Source organism: Sparus aurata, chromosome 2, assembly GCF_900880675.1.
Source record: "Sparus aurata chromosome 2, fSpaAur1.1, whole genome shotgun sequence".
NCBI lineage: Eukaryota > Metazoa > Chordata > Actinopteri > Spariformes > Sparidae > Sparus > Sparus aurata.
Window position 1 is genome coordinate 31350016 of NC_044188.1, and position 16427 is coordinate 31366442.

General features: G+C 37.6%; 2 protein-coding genes across 2 annotated transcripts; one reads left to right on the forward strand and one right to left on the reverse strand.

Annotated features, from left to right (window-relative positions):
• Positions 1 to 316: 316 nt before the first annotated feature.
• LOC115594043 (beta,beta-carotene 9',10'-oxygenase-like) lies at positions 317 to 6008 on the forward strand. The gene is made up of 12 exons (XM_030437803.1): positions 317 to 434; positions 573 to 774; positions 865 to 1076; positions 1268 to 1383; positions 1624 to 1726; positions 1854 to 1982; positions 2723 to 2883; positions 3000 to 3167; positions 3331 to 3468; positions 4480 to 4662; positions 4974 to 5084; positions 5230 to 6008. The coding sequence occupies exons 1-12, from the start codon at positions 398 to 400 to the stop codon at positions 5344 to 5346; spliced, it is 1677 nt and encodes a 558-aa protein (XP_030293663.1). The 5' UTR covers positions 317 to 397; the 3' UTR covers positions 5347 to 6008.
• A 256-nt stretch (positions 6009 to 6264) lies between these two features.
• Positions 6265 to 12262, reverse strand: tex12 (testis expressed 12). The gene is made up of 5 exons (XM_030437813.1): positions 12109 to 12262; positions 9185 to 9301; positions 8785 to 8893; positions 7475 to 7532; positions 6265 to 7119 (listed from the first exon to the last, which is right to left on the reverse strand). Exons 2-5 carry the CDS (start codon positions 9284 to 9286, stop codon positions 6975 to 6977), a joined length of 414 nt encoding a protein of 137 aa, XP_030293673.1. The 5' UTR covers positions 9287 to 9301; positions 12109 to 12262; the 3' UTR covers positions 6265 to 6974.
• Positions 12263 to 16427: the final 4165 nt, after the last annotated feature.

Below are 16427 nucleotides of genomic sequence, written 5' to 3' on the forward strand. Positions count from 1 at the left end.
GACAAGAAGGATAAAAACAGGCCATCGGTTCACCATGGCTAAATGTGTCCACACATACTGAGCATGACTAAATCAGGATAAATTACAGTGTGGAATAAGAACATACTTGTAAAGAATAAGGGACGCTCCCACAGTGATTTTGCCACCAAGTGTTTATCTCTGTGAATAAGTTACCACTTGTATTATCTTGGGATCACAAAGTACTTCTGTTTTGTAAAAGATTACACAAGCATGAAATCATTGCCTGCTTGCCGACGTTTTTGAATGCTTAAAGGGGGGCGTCACAGTCAGTGGGACAGTATAAAGCTGAGTTCAAGTCTTGGAGAAACAGCAGCACCACAGGAGAACTGTACACGCCTTTGACACTGCTCCATACTCCAGAGACAAAGCAACAGCCATGGCCACCCTCAAACATCAACAGAACAATGCCACAGGTACGCATGTGATTCCACCAGCTGTGCACAATTTATGTTCACAACAATTCTTGATTGATTATAATGGTCCTAGTTTTATCTGTAGAAAATATGACCGTGGTTCACAATTAAATATGATTTGCTATCTTTTTTCCTTAGCACTCAAAAAAACAAAAACCAGTGGGATGGACATCAACCACTTTACAGACGTGCATGGTCTGCCTTGCATTGAGAAGATTGTGAGCTCAGTGGAGGAAACCCCCGAGCCCATCATCACCAAAATCACTGGCAAAGTTCCAGAATGGATAAACGGAAAGTTCTTGAGGAACGGGCCTGGGAAGTTTGAGATCGGAAGCCAGAAGTGAGTAAAACATCTTCTCGTTGATTCATCTGCTGCTGCCACTACGTCACGAGGCTCACTCCTTTCTCCTGTTCTCTCCATTCTTACCAGGTTCAACCACTGGTTTGATGGCATGGCTCTCCTGCACCAGTTCAAAATATCCAACGGTCAAGTGACCTACAAAAGTCGCTTCCTGTCCAGTGACAGTTACCAAGCCAATAAGGAGAGCAACCGCATCGCAGTGTCCGAGTTTGGCACCGTCATGATGCCGGACCCTTGTAAAAACTTCTTCCAGCGCTTCCTGTCAAGATTCGAATTACCAAGTGAGTGCATGAACAGGAACCAGACTCCTCTAATGCAGCAAAAAAGATCATCTGAATGTCAGCTTTCCTACACAGTTTAGTTTACTTCCATCTACCAAGAGGTATATATAGAATATGAGTGGTGAGTGAGCTGTTTTTGAGGTTGCAGTGTTCTGTGTTGTTAACTTTGGCATCTTCATCTTCCCCTGTAGAGCCCACAGATAATGCCAATGTGAGCTTTGTGACCTACAAAGGTGATTATTACGTCAGCACGGAAACCAATGTCATGCATAGAGTGGACCCTGAGACCCTGGATACAACTAAAAAGGTAATATGATGTTGAATGTAAGACATGTCATTGTAATCGATAATTCTGAGGAGACACATCTGTGCACGGCAGTTCGTCTGTTCCTCCCTGTTTTTATGTTGTCATAAACGACTGCAATGTTCAAGTGAATTGATGGCAGGCTTGGTGGCTACTGGCAGTCCTGACTGTATAATCAGCTTATACAATATTGTAAAATAAGAGCTAACAAAGTCTTTGCACTCGTGTATTTGTACCCATTAGGTGGACTGGAGCAAATTCATTGCTGTGAACGGAGCTACAGCACACCCTCACACCGACCCCGATGGAACAACATACAACATGGGGAACTCCTACACCCCGAAAGGTATCTAAGAAACATCAAATCAGTTTGTTCACACGGCATCATAGAAGTCTGAATATTACAGACAAGGGTACAGAACAACAACTCCCTATGATTTTTAGTAAATACATATTTGTATCTGTGCTGAAAGGAGCGTACTACAACATCATCCGAGTGCCGCCGACCAAGGAAACAGCTGACGAAACCCTGGAGGGAACCACAGTGCTGTGCACTATTCCCTCAGTGGACAAGACCAAACCATCCTACTACCACAGCTTTGGTGAGCAAAAGTTTTCACGTTCAAATTAAAGTCGAGCCTTGACTATAGACCCAATTAAAGGAATTAGGGTCAGTCTTTGTGGGGATTCTACCCACATGTCTATAAATAATTATTTTAAGGAGGCACTGATTTGATACGAAGGCTCAGTATCAGTGCAGGTAATGGCCTCGTGAAGTGGACTAGGTATTAGGCACACAAGACCAGTCCAGTCAAAATTCAGTTAATTAATAGTTTGGCCTGTGTTATGTTAAAAAAGCAAAAAGACCCAAGATGACATCTTCAAATCTTGTTTTGTTTGATCAGAAGTCCAAAAGGTATTCAGTTTATCAGAAAGATAAGCAGCAAATCCTCTAGTTTGAAAAGCTGCAACCTGAGAACTTGTAGCATTATTTCATTTTTTTTATTGATAAAGAACTAAAATTATTTATCAGCTATCAAAATCATAGTTGACAATATTTCAGTCAATCAGCTAAATCTTTATCAACAAATCTTTTCCGCTGTTGACTCATCCCAATAAGCTCCATGCAGAGTGATATAGAGATTTTGTATTTGGAAAGAAGAGGGCGCTGGTATGGGATCGGGACTAGGTACTGACCGACAGTCTCACCTATCGCTATCCAGGGAGAAAAAGTTGAAATGGTGAATCTCCAGCTTTCTTGAGAAAATGTCTCAACACTGTCTAACACTCTTCTTTTCAGAGTTTTGAGTACGAACTCAAACCATTTCTCTATCCATTATAGCAATGTCTGAGAACTACGTGGTGTTCATTGAGCAGCCCATCAAGATGGACCTGTTGAAGATTGTGACAGGAAAGTTGAGAGGGAAAAGCATCAGTGATGGCTTTTCCTGGGACCCAAAACTCAACACTCTCTTCCACCTGATTCACAAGCAGACAGGAGAGGTAGGCCTCGGACACGCATCTTCAGATCTCTAAAATGCACCCTGTTCACAATGCTTGTACTGTATGTTAAACAAATATGGGTTGCCTTCATTCTTCTGTTCAATCATGCGTTACAGGTTAGCTCGATCAAGTACCTCGCCAAGCCACTGTCAACCTTCCACCAGATCAACGCATATGAGGAGGACGGCTTCTTAATTATAGATATGTGTGCTTCAGATGATGGCCAGGCAATCAGTAACTACAATGTCCAGAACCTGCGCAAGTCTGGAGAAGCTCTTGATGAGGTAAGCAGGTTGAGCAGAGGTCAATGCTCAACAAGCATTTACTACCATTTTACTACCAAAAACAGGTAGAATATAAGTGGAGCACTTCAGCTGATTTTGGTTCAGCCAAACATCAGTTTGTTTGTTTGTTAAGGCTGAAAATATGTTCACATTTTCCCACCAGGTGTATAACACCTTGTGTAGAGTGTTCCCACGACGTTTCATTCTGCCTCTCAAAGTGGACGATGACACACCATACAACCAGAACTTGTACAACCGGACCGACCGTACAGCCACTTGTACAAGAATTGCCAAGAACAAGGTAAGCAGCTGGCGCCATCTTAATGTACTGACACAGGAAATTGTGACTCCCAGGTTGTGTCCAGTCTGTCGTTGACATGTGCATGATTGCACAGAGGAACATTAACTAAAGACTTGGCTTAACAAAATGGTGCCACTGACAGAAAGGAGACTCAGTGTTGCATACATACAGGTTAATGCTGTAACTGCCTTGTGCAGACATTTTACTGTACGGTTTTTTGGTACTATTTTACAAAAATGTTATCAGCCCAATATTGGGAAATATATATCATTATATTATTATTATTATTATTATTATTGTTATTATGTCGTATTGGTGAATCTATAGCTGCTGAATGGAGGTTTGCAATTAGGCAATAAACACAGAGAAGAAGAAGAAGAAAAAGAAGAAAACTACATGGTTGTAGTTTGCAGTACGTGTTCAATAAGGGTTCAGAGAGGAGCGGGGAAGTCTACAAGTTTTAACACAACAAACCTAACTGAGCAAAGGATTATTAAATCCTCCATTTCACATCTTATATGCCTTACGGTGCACAAAACTACAGGTGAGAAACAGAGGCCTTGCACCATTGTGACTCCATGGATCAGGCTTGTTCTGTCACATTCCATGCATATCAGATCAGATTGGGACGTGGGGAACTTGGAGACCAGGTCAACATCTTGAGCTCCTTGTCACATTCTGTGGGTCATTCCTAAGCCGAGGTGTACTCAGCTTGCAGTGGTCTCTGGGTGGGTGACCTGTGTCCACATGAATGCCAGGTCCCACGCTTTTCCAAAGCAACATGTAACAAAACTATCAGTGTTATTCACTGGTTTTAATGTTGTGGCTGATCATTGTATTCTTTAATTGTTTTGTTAAACATCCCAACTGTTTTATTACCAATAAACAGGAACCCTGACTCTTTTTCACCTTTTGATCTTTCATTAATAGACTCTTGTTTTCAGAGAGGGAAACCTCTAACTGAATATTACCACAGTTCATTTTAGATATGAACTCCTTTTCTCTGTGCAGGTCTTCTGTACCCACGAGGACCTCCACGGGGAGGACCTTCATCAATATGGCGGTCTGGAGTTTCCTCAGATAAACTACGGCAAGTACAACACCCACCCCTACCGTTACTTCTACGGCTGTGGCTTCAGACATCTTGTGGGAGATACACTGATCAAGATGGACCTCAACGGAAAACACATGAAGGTGAGTCAAGTTGAATTTTCTTCTCTCTCAGATGTTTCCAGCTGTTACAGCCTGGAAAATTGACTTGTTTTAGTGATATATGTATATAGTTATACCTAAATTCCTGTCTATGATCCTTACAAGTCAAGCAACAACAAAAGTCCATGATCCATTTTCAGATCTGAACATATTTGCATATATTATACAATTTGTATATCATTTGTAGTACTTTTTTATGATCAACCTTAAGATTTGAAGAATGCAAAAGAAAAGTAAAACAGCAGCAAACATGAAATCCAAGAGTCATGAGGAACTGCTGTATTTTCTCACAGGTGTGGGAAGAATCTGGTGTTTATCCCTCTGAACCAGTCTTCGTACCCTCCCCTGACGCCACAGAGGAGGATGACGGTGTGGTCATGTCTGTGGTCATCACTCCACATAAGGTCAGTTGGATTCAGTAAAATATTCTAAACAAGGAGCTCTACCTCAGTCGTTTGTCATTTTGTAATGGTAACAATATGACACTCACAATCCTGAAGCCAAAGCTGAAAACACAATTAATTTTTCTTGTGTCTTAATTCTTTGAAGGACAAGAGTACGTTCCTCCTGGTTTTGGATGCCAAAACATTTGAAGAGCTTGGCAGGGCTGCTGTGCCTGTCAACATCCCCTACGGTTTCCACGGGACATTTAATGCCACAACATAAATATTTAGACATAGATATAGATATGTGAGTGGGAAAGAAAATGGTGAATGTACCTCAGGTGGAGAAATAGAAGGCAGAAGCGTTATGCTATGTAAATGTTGCAGATGATGTACTGTGTCATCATACAGACAAACAAATCATCAAAATATGAATGTATAGTTTGCTTGGACGTGTTAGCAAAAATGCTAAAAAATGAAAAGACAAAAAAGACTCCATGTTGTAGTAATATATTGATGTTGTGCTGAGCTTGAAACCTTGTGAAAACATGCCCTGTTGTAAATAAGCTTTTTAATATTTCCATTTAAATATATTTCCATTTTAAGATACAGGCTGAGAAAAGATACAGGCTGAAATCGAGGGAATCAGGAAAAAATGAAGAAAATTTCTGTCTTTCAAATGCATTTGCTGCTCTGTACACACACTGTGACTGCAATACAAGTTTTACACAACAGAAAATGTGGAAGTTCAGCAAAGACTCTTTTTATGGCATCCTCTTTTGTAAGAGCCAAAACTGAAGCGTAAAGTTACAGTTTGGCATAGGGTGCCACAGCCTATGCTAATTTGTTGTTTTAATAATGAGTGACTTATGAAGGACTTGATGAAAATGTATATTTTTAAGTAAAGACTTTGAATACTCAAATAAAAATCTCTACTTAAGCATCCTTTCTATGTGCATTCATTTCCTCCTTGTAGTAATTATTGTTGTTGTTAGAAATGTTTGCTTGCCATCTCAAGGTAGACATTATACAACACAACTTTTACTTTAACCTGTATAAATTATCTTAGAAAGTCATTGTAATGCTGCAATTCGAATGGTAGTTTCACTCCATACAAACTTCAGTCACATCAGTCACTGATACCCAAAATTAAAATATTCACAAAAATAAACACCAATTCCACAATACTGTGAGTTCTATATATTTTAAAGTAATTGTTTATTCTAAACTTATGAAGCTATGAAAACTACATGTGGCACACTTGCACCCTCTGCTGGCCTGCCATTTGTCTTATTACTGCTTTCATTCCATCTCAGAACACAAGCTGAAAATAAAACAGGAGGGAATGGTACGAAGCGAGTGTTAAAAAAAACGGAATGCAACATAACTTTCTTTTCCTTTAGTTTTGGATGTGGATAAGTGCACATACACTTCTTTCATACACTACCTTTTTCTAAATGACAACAAAAATATATAAAATACTTATTGAGCACTAATTATTTTTGAACAGTAGTACATACGTTTGTGTATACTGACCTTTTGTTTAGGAAAAAATACAAAGCATTGAGTTATATAAAGATACATCACAAAATATAACCTTACTATGAAGAATCAAAGTGTGTTGAGATTTGGATAAGAATAATTAATATTATATAATTAATATTCAAAATGAGCTCATAACTCCAAAAACTCTTAACAGCAAACATATTATTTTTACAGTCAAAGCAATGACACATTTTATGGAGCTGTGCTCTTTGTAAATGTAACATTTTCATAGAATAGTTGTAATATGACTAAGATATGAACTGCAGAAGGCACATGTACAGTACAGCAACAAAGCAAAAGAAAGCCATTCCTTAGTTTAAATAAAGCTGCCTGTTTTCCCATCTGTGTGAAGTCTTTGCTGCAGACTTAACCCTGCAGTTTGTCAGAAATCAGAGCCAATGTTTGCCTCAGATGGTTTTTCTTCTCTTTAAGGTAGGACTCAAGCTTTCGGGCTTCTGCTAAACTGCCCTCCAGCTTCTTCATCTGGGAGGTATCTGCTGCAGCTCTCTCACTGCAACAAACCACAAATATCGACATTTAAGACGTGAGAATTTGACAATATGAGTTTTCTTTTTAAAGCATGTGTACTGAGCTTGTCAGTGACCAACAGGTTTTTAGTGTGAAGCTGGGTGCATCTCAGTTTCAATTGTGTGGCTATTCCCTACTATTGCTGCCTAGATTCAAGCCAGACACTACAGGAGGTGTCCAATTTCCTGCAGTTCTTCAGTGTTTAACTGGCATAACGTTGAGATGTTAGAAAAGCTCATAATATTTAGATTTTTTTTGCATATTTTTTTTAGATAGTGGATCGAATAACTTTGGATCACAACTGTAAAGTCTTATGTAGTTCTTCTAATATGACCTACCTTAACACTTCAACAAATGTTGACAACAGCATGTGGACCTCTCCACAACAATTGAACCCTACAACAGAAAAAAACAACAAGAGGAATGCTGCACATTTCACTCAACTGCAGAAATATCTTATCTTGACAATCTGACTGAAGTGCCATTAGCGATGACACCCCATCATAAAAGGGCCCGAGGGCTAAATTATGTAATACCACATTATTGATATCAGACATTATCAGTTCTTTTATCAGTACTTTTTATAATTTTGGTGTAATTTGTTATCACATTGCTGGTTCTCTGCTGAGTTCCTCCAAAGTTCCTCCACACACAAGCACACACACACACACACACAAGCACACACACAGACACTGTAATCAGCAGAGCAGATAGGCAGTGCGGGAGACAGTGAAGTGAAAAGATAACACAAAGTTTACTCAAGTTGTCTACAACAGTGCTTATTGCTGTTGTGCAACAACACCTTTTTGAGTATAAAGCCAATACTTTATCAATACTCCTGTTCAATAAGCATAAACATGTTGAAAGCGATATGTTAATCTGCTCAGTCCGCAGTCTCTCATCCACCATGCCTATTTTTTTAAACAAGCACAGCCTGCTCAGCAGCTTGGCTATTGAGAAGAATTGTACCAGAAAAAGCTACTGGTATGCTAGAATGAAAGCTATTTGTGTGTAGTCTGTTCAGCTTAGTTGGCCACATACCAGTATCTTAAAAATGGGCAAATTCCTGTAAAATCTGCTGCTGGCTAAGACAAAAGAGCCCCATCTCCCTCTACCTGCAGGCAGTGAACCAGCAGATGAAGGAGGAATGATACTGATTTACAGTATATCATATCATTTATTTGAAATATATTTAAACATTCAATTCTATTCCTGTTCTGAATTTTTAAATATATAATATTATATATATATATATATATATATATATATATATATATATATATACATTTTTTTTTTAAAAATAATTTTAAATATATATTTCTTTAAAAAAAAACAATTATTTTGTTATGATTGCTATTGAGTATTGATAAAGAACCAAACCAGTAAGGATTATCAATAAGAGTGTTAGTATCCTTACAATAACTATCATCAATTGTCATTTCATGGAATTATTTTGCCAATATTTCATTAATGTGAACTGACACAAAAAAATGTAATAGAGGTCTTGAAACAAACAATGTTTACTATGTCAATATTGGACACCACCTCATGGTACCATATGTATTTGTAGGCTAAAATATAATTTTCCGATTCAACTATGAGACAAGCACAGTATTTTGTGTGACAAGCAGTATGACACCGCACATACCTGCAGTTGAAGCTTCAAATAAATCTGCTGACTCAACAGTGGATGGTTTAGGTGGAGCTTTTTTCTTTTTCGGTGGAGATTTGTCTTGATTTGCAAGCGTATGTTCCATCTATTGCAATGAGGGAAAAGAATATTTACATTTTGAAAAATCTATTTATGTATCTATACAACAACAATTCTGTACCATTTTCAGCACAAGCAAAACTTCAACTAACATATTTTTAACTAAACAGAGGGGAACTAGAGGGAAGCAGGTCATTTCACCACATTTGCTCAGTATCTATTATACTCTATTTTCCAAATTGTCATTGATTCTATTTGACTTCATTTAAGTCTTGAATAAAAATGAGCGCTCTCTTGTGAATGATAAAATAAAGCCGTCCACAGCAGCGAGGCTTACCTCTTGTGATGTTGTCTTTTTAGGGCCCTCGTTGTTGTTCACTGCCCTCCTTTTGAACTCTGGTGCGGTCAGTTTTCCTGCCATCGCTGTTGCTTCTTTCATTTTGAAGTAATGTTTCTGCAAATGAAAAATAAAATTAGACAACCGAATGATGGATAGTTTGTTTAACACAGAGGTCTGTTTGTCTCTCAATACCACCACAGAGTGCAACGTTTTAGTTTGTGCTAAAATAGGCCTTTATAGCATATCATGTATTGTGAACACTGGAAAATTTCTCAAAGCAATATTATCATGTACTTTAAAGCAGAATAACTTGAGAAAATACAGCCCCAAATCACTAACATGTCCATTCGCACATGTCTAATATTATCACGTGACCACTGTGTTTCCTAAAATATGGAAGGCAATTTGTGGAGGGATTTTTTTACTTTGCAAATAACAGACATGGCAGATTTGCAATCATTACGAACTACTGAAGGTCACCAGGTAATACCAGTCCTGTGTGAATATGGCGTTGGTCTCCAGGTGTGTGGCTCAGGACATATGTCTGGTGACACCTTAAGGTACTCAACGTTAATAACACTGATAAATGATAATAAACACCTAATGAAAAGCTGTACATTATTTTTTAGACCATGACAAACATTATCATTCTTAAGTTGCAGGACAATGCAGTATATAGGGTAAGTGTACCTATTAAGCCCACCAAATCTGCTTTTCAGACATTTTTAATATATACCGCCCCAATTAAAGTGAGAACATTTTAGTTAAAATGATAGTCTAATGTCTCATTTGAAGTGTCAATAATTCATTTATACTAATTTTTTATGTTTTTATTGTTTAATTTGTCAAAATATGTCAAAAGTCTGGCATGGTGTTCCAAATAAGCCCACTTCATGACTTGTTGATAAATAAATATATATATTTAAAAATCTTAACAATCCAAACTTATTCTATTAAGAAATGTAATGTCTTAGCTCTCAATAGCTATTTCTACTTTGTCTCCACTCCTTTCCTCTGGCCTGTAAATTGCATTTGAAATAGGCGTGATCAGCCTTTTGCTGTGTTGTCAACACAGAAAAAGCTAAACTTACAACATGTCTTCTTTGGAATGTAGCCAAAAAACTATTCATTGGCAAAATCAAAATTAGAATGGAAATTACTCTTGAGTACCTCATCTTTCCATATTTGTTGTCATTTTGTCTGTATCTCTATCCTACATTGTACTGTTGGCATTTACAATTGGCCAAAATGTCTGGTCCAGCCAGCTGGTTGAGAGTGCAGATGTTTTTATCTAGATTTCTGAAGACCTAATGACTGAAAGAAAGGCAGTGTGCTGGTTCAATACTAATATTTTAAGGATAATAAACAAGTCAATTTCAGTATTTACAATTAAATAAATAACTTTAATTGATTTTTAAAACATAAAAACAGCTTACATAGAAACCATTAAAACCATTGTGGAGTAACATTAAAGAGTAAGACATTTCTTATTGTTCCCGCCCTGTATATTGGCGGCATGCTTCTGCCATGTGTTTGCATGAGCTGTACTTTTTTCGTGTTCTAGTCATGTCATCTGAAAAGTAAAGGATCGAGAATTATGCTAATGGTAGGATAGAATGTAGGCCTATCCAGAATGAATATACCTATGCAACATCACTCATATCTAATTTTGGGTATTCAATTATCTGAATTATGAAGCTGATTGATTAGGTGAGGTCAATTTTAGGCAGGAAAATGGTTCAAAAGTCAAAAGGGAGAAAATCTCCATTGAAACACAGCTAAGTGGGCTTAATAGGAGCAGGTGGGCTTAAAGGGAACATCAGTGAATTTCTGGTTAAAAGTCAGAATATTTTTTTCTACACACATGATATTAAAAAAACAACTACATGACATGAATCTATATATGCTGTACTAACATAACATGAAAAGTATCAATTGATCATGCATTTAAGTCATTAGCTATACTCATTTACATCCACCCTAAATGGTGTGTTTTTTTGCTAGTGTCCCCTTTAAGCCCACTTGGTAAAAATGTTAATTAAAAAATAAATAAAGATTCATATACACATGTATTACCTATTTAACAGTACAATAGGATATTCTGCCTACAAAAATGTAAACTACACATGCTTATCATGCTTTATGTCATTGCAATGAGCAATGCTATGCAGTGACTGTACTGATGCAGCATGTGGGTTGTTGGCTAGCATGCTAAAACACATATTTTGACTACAAAAGAAAAAACATTTCTAATTCTAGTAAAATTCTAACATATGTTTTATTTAAAGCACTAATCTCTTAAATTTTGATAACAAATGAGTATTTACCAAAAGCAGGAGTAGAAATATGGAAAAAAATGTTGGTTTTCAGGGCATCAAAATCACCTAAGTTTTTTTGTAACTTCTTCTGGGAGCAGCAGGTACATGTCACACATGTGCTTCGATAACTCAAGATCGACAAATCTGATTGGCTTACAATCAAAAGTATAATTTATGTAACAAGCAGCTTCATTGGAAGAACCATGAACCAGCAAAAATGGTGATGTTGTTTTTTTTTAAATTGACTCAGAAGTCACAAGTGGGCTTATATGGTACGTGGGCTTATTAGGTACACTTACCCTAACAAGTGGCATCAGGTCATGATTATATTTCTGTCTAGCATTAATTATGATAGCTAGGGAAAAGTTGGTCTTTAATTGTTGAATATCATGTTATTAACCGACCCGTCAGCCATGAGCCTGTCAGCTTAGCGTTAAACAGTTTACCCTGCTGTTGACATTCGGCTAACAAGCTAGCTAACATACAGCTAAAGCAAACTAAGACAACATAAACGGTAAATTAGCAGATAAGCTAGCCGCCAACCTAGATGCTATATATTAAGTAACTACAACTAGCACTGAACAACAGCAAACCTCTACTTACACGGCCCCCAGGGTCTGTGTGGAGGAGCTGAATGTTTCACGTATTCATCAAACTGATGGCGACATGACAGTTGGCTGTCTGCGAACAGTCAGACGAGCCAACGGTCAGAACAGCGCTCGTGCTCCGGCGCGTGTATGGCGGATGCTGCATTCAAACGCTCCTTGTAAATTCAGGAAGCACAATTTCAAAGGTTATCTCAAGAGTGGAAAAAGATATGCTATGTCTAAAAATATTTAAGGATAACTGCCTGTTGCATTACACTGCAAAACACATTCATTCAACGTTCATAAGAATGATTATCATACCCATAATGGACTGGCGACGGGACGACGTGTTTTTGTAAGGTAACCGGAGGTTAGCTTCGCCTGGTTCCGTCTGTGGGAGTTTTGAATCGGATTTTTGAATATCTTTGAAAATAATTTCCGTGATAAACACAAGTTTATTACTATTACATGTTTTGTTTATCAAGATAATCTTCACAAATGATCACCACTTGTAACAAAATGTAAGCTCTTGCAGTAAAAAGCTAATGTTAGGCTACAAACAGGCTACATCAGGGTCACATGACTTAATATAAATATTCAGACCAATCTTTCCCTTAAAGATTTTCAAGCATTCATCAAAAAGGATGTTTTCTAAACCAGTTCCTACTGTCCTTATTAGAGAAAGATCATAATAATGTGAAAAATGTGTTGTTTTAAAGAGAAAGTGGACATATTTTGCTATGGTGGCAGCAAAATGCTGCTGTACTCCACACTTATTATATATATATATGTGTGTATACATATATATATATATATATATATATATCTATATCTATATCTATATATATATATATATATATATATATATATATATATATATATATATATATATATATATATATATATATGAATATATATATATATATATATATATGTTCAGGTAACGGCCACCATCTATAGGTTCCTATACAATCTTGGAAAGGGGGGGTAAGTGAAGGGTATTCTATGATTGCAATCTGCAGCTTCACCATGAGAAGCTAGATGCCTGTAAATCCTACACACTGGACCTTTAAAGCACCACTAAACTACTAACCACTAATTCAAGACCTGAGCAGCTCAAGTGACAGATCCATACCCAGATGGGATTAAGATGGTTTTTTGCACATGAAAAATGTCTCTTTTAACAAGACCAACACAAACTGGCTGTCATGGAAGCGCAGCATCTTCAAATTCCCTCTTAAAACCAGGGTGGATTACATCAGTGGGATTATACAGAGGAAGATTAGAACTACACAGTGAGTAAAGTGGATGTCTGATGAAGCTGCTAAAGTGGGTTTAACTACAGATCAATGCTGCTGTCTAGTGGCAGTTAAGTGGATTATTTCAGTGTGACAAATAAAATCATAAATCAGTTACATCAACCAAAGAGAGAAGATTTGCAAATGATCAAGGACATGTAATGTAAGGTTTGAAAAATATAAAGTGAAGAAACATAAAAGTATTATTACAGACACATTCAATTATGAGAAAATTATCACACTTAATAGGATGTCCTGCACTTGTGTTTGCCACATGAAACAAGCCAAAACATATTTTAAACATTAGAGGTAATAGGGGACAGTGACCTGGTGTCAACATCCATCCTGAGTGAACTGATCACAGGTGGACAGCTTTAAGTACTGGTGTGAGTGCCTCCAAGGCACTCTAAGGATACATCTGAGATCCGATCACGTGTTGTAGGCCACATTGAAGGACCGCCGGCTCGTCTAACGTCCCCCACAAAAAAATAAGAAGCAAAAACAGCTCAAACTCTGTCTGATCTCTATGTACGTCGCTCTAATGTAAATTAAATGTTTGGGCTCTCTTAACCTGCCAATGTTAGCAGCAGCGGTTTGTGAACACACTGTCGGTATGAACTGATCCAACCATTAAACCAGTTAACACAATATCACCAGCCTCCCTTAATAAATGATGTGATTTTAAGAGTTGTTTAGTGAGGAGAGACTTGACAAACTTTGTGAAACGGCTACGACAAATTCTTAATCACTGGTGCCTTCTTGTAAATTCGGCATTAAATCAAAACATTTAGTTGTTTGTTACCTTGTAAAACGTGTCAGTTAGTGGCAGCGTGGCTGTGCCAGCCTGTCTGCTTCTGTGTCTAAAGTGCATCTTACCTGCCAACATTTAGCAGCTGTTTGAACACAATGTTTACACTGAAAGAAGACAGCATTTTACTGATGTCAAATTTCATGTCAAACATTATGAAATCCCGCCTACAATTGTAATACATTACTGTCTTTATTTCTATGTTCAATGTCCGATCAAATGTTTCTCTGAAGCTAGTATGAAGCTCTGGCCCTCTGACTGACTTTGCATAATGGAGTTTAAAGGTTGAGGTTACACCCTTTTGGAAAAACATCAATGTCCTGGCTGTACTTGCCTCATTCCATTGGGGATATTTTTTGTTCTGTGACCTCTCGGTCTGCTTTGTGTAATAATTAAAAAAGGTATCATTTGTGCTTCATATGTGTGATATTTCTCCTATAATACACAACCCTAATTTGATTAGTACCACCAGAAATCAGTGTACATTAAAAAACTCTCAGAGGAAATTCATTGCATATAAAAACAAATATTCAGTCAGCATCTACTGACCTCCATGCTGATGGAAAGTCAGGGAAGGTTTTGCAGGCCACAAAATATTTCACATTTTACGGAAGCTTCACTGCAAAACAGCATTGCAGCATTCTCCTAAACAGCTGGAGCAGCTGGGGACATAAAATGACTCCATACAGTTTGCCCAGTGTAATTCAAATCTTTAGAGGCCCAGCGATCCCAGATTACATGAATTTGTTATTTACACCCTCGACATGCAGCTGGTTGGTTGTGCACACACATCTGATGGGGTGTGTGCTAAGACCTTTAGCTTACTAGCTACAGTTAAGATTTCAGCTTAGAAGGTTGTAAATATCGTCTTTTCAAATCATTGTGGATACCAGAGGCTTTCAAAATGTTACACTGGAGTAGCAACATGAAGCCATTTTATGTTTTTTTTGGTTTTGTTTTTTTCATTCATCAGTTGTTTTTAACATTTTAAAACAAGTCTCCAGCTACTTCAGCTGTTTAGGTGAATGCTTGCAGCACTGTTTTGCTGTGAAGCTCCAGAAATGTTTTGTCTACTACCAAACATCAACTGATTTTCCATCGGCATAGACCTAAGTGGGTATAGAGCGGGTGTACCTTTTCTTTAAGCATATACTGACAGGACTTTTTTCAACACATAGGTGATACAAGTTTTATTAATATCATCATAATCCATAAGGTAACTAATTACACCTCTGCTCTTCCTACCTGACAGGCCAAAATGTCAGCTGTGAAAAAGGTCTTGAGAGGTAAAGTTCAGACACATCCTCTGCTTTCAGATTGTTGTTACAGGAAGGGTTGTCTTCATTACAGTGTGAAAAAAGTTAAGTCTACAGATTGAACAAATAACACTGTCCATCATATAAACTGAAGACACGGTGGCAAAAAAAAAAAAGAGGACCCAAACACGAGACACACAAGCAGGCAGATTACTACTAAAGCTGAAAAACAAAGTCCATGAAATGAAAAAAAGAAAACAGGCAACAACACGAGGCAGGAAAAGGCAACAAACAAAACCAGAGAAATCCAGGAAACAAAAGCAAAAGAAAGTACAAGCCGAAAATAAAGTACAAGTCAAAAGCACAAGTGCAAACCAGAAATAACAAGAGGAATCAAAAACCTGGAACACACTGTGGGGAGATAGGACATGGCAACACAGGAACAGGCTCAGGGAAACTAAACAGACCAACTGACAAAGAGAGCAGACTATACATGATGGAGGGAGGGATAATTGGACATGGGTGAAACACATCGGGGAAGGGCACACAATCATAAAGGTGGGTAACAGAGACAAAGGGAAGAAACAAAATGCACGAAGACATGACACATGAGGGCAGAACTTCAAAATGAAACAGGAAATGTCAAAACCAAGAACACCAACCATCACACAGAGTCCATACAGCAGATACCACAGAGACTGTATTACATTTAATGATCAGATAATGATAATAATACCAATTTATGTTGAATGGAGAGCAGCATATTTTGTGCAGTTGAATTACTTTAATTACTCATTTCATTTTGATTCACTCCAAACACTCATCCATATATACACAAAGTCTACGCCAGTCTTGAGTGTGACAGGGTCAACACAGTCTAAAAACTGCATAATTAAGAACCAACCCAAATTCAAGAGCAACTCTTTGGTTATTTTAAACTATAATGAAAAGTCCTGTAGGCCTCCCATTGCAA

What these genes read in the sequence shown, in the direction of transcription:
- LOC115594043 (XM_030437803.1), top strand. Translation starts at nt 398, where the DNA reads ATGGCCACCCTCAAACATCAACAGAACAATGCCACAG. An exon ending in CCCTGGATACAACTAAAAAG is followed by an intron (nt 1,384 to 1,623) that starts GTAATATGATGT and finishes TGTACCCATTAG; the next exon opens with GTGGACTGGAGCAAATTCAT. An exon ending in TCAACGGAAAACACATGAAG is followed by an intron (nt 4,663 to 4,973) that starts GTGAGTCAAGTT and finishes ATTTTCTCACAG; the next exon opens with GTGTGGGAAGAATCTGGTGT.
- tex12 (XM_030437813.1), bottom strand. Translation starts at nt 9,286, where the DNA reads ATGAAAGAAGCAACAGCGATGGCAGGAAAACTGACCGCACCAGAGTTC. An exon ending in AAAAGACAACATCACAAGAG is followed by an intron (nt 8,894 to 9,184) that starts GTAAGCCTCGCT and finishes TCATTGCAATAG; the next exon opens with ATGGAACATACGCTTGCAAA. An exon ending in ACATTTGTTGAAGTGTTAAG is followed by an intron (nt 7,120 to 7,474) that starts GTAGGTCATATT and finishes GGTTTGTTGCAG; the next exon opens with TGAGAGAGCTGCAGCAGATA.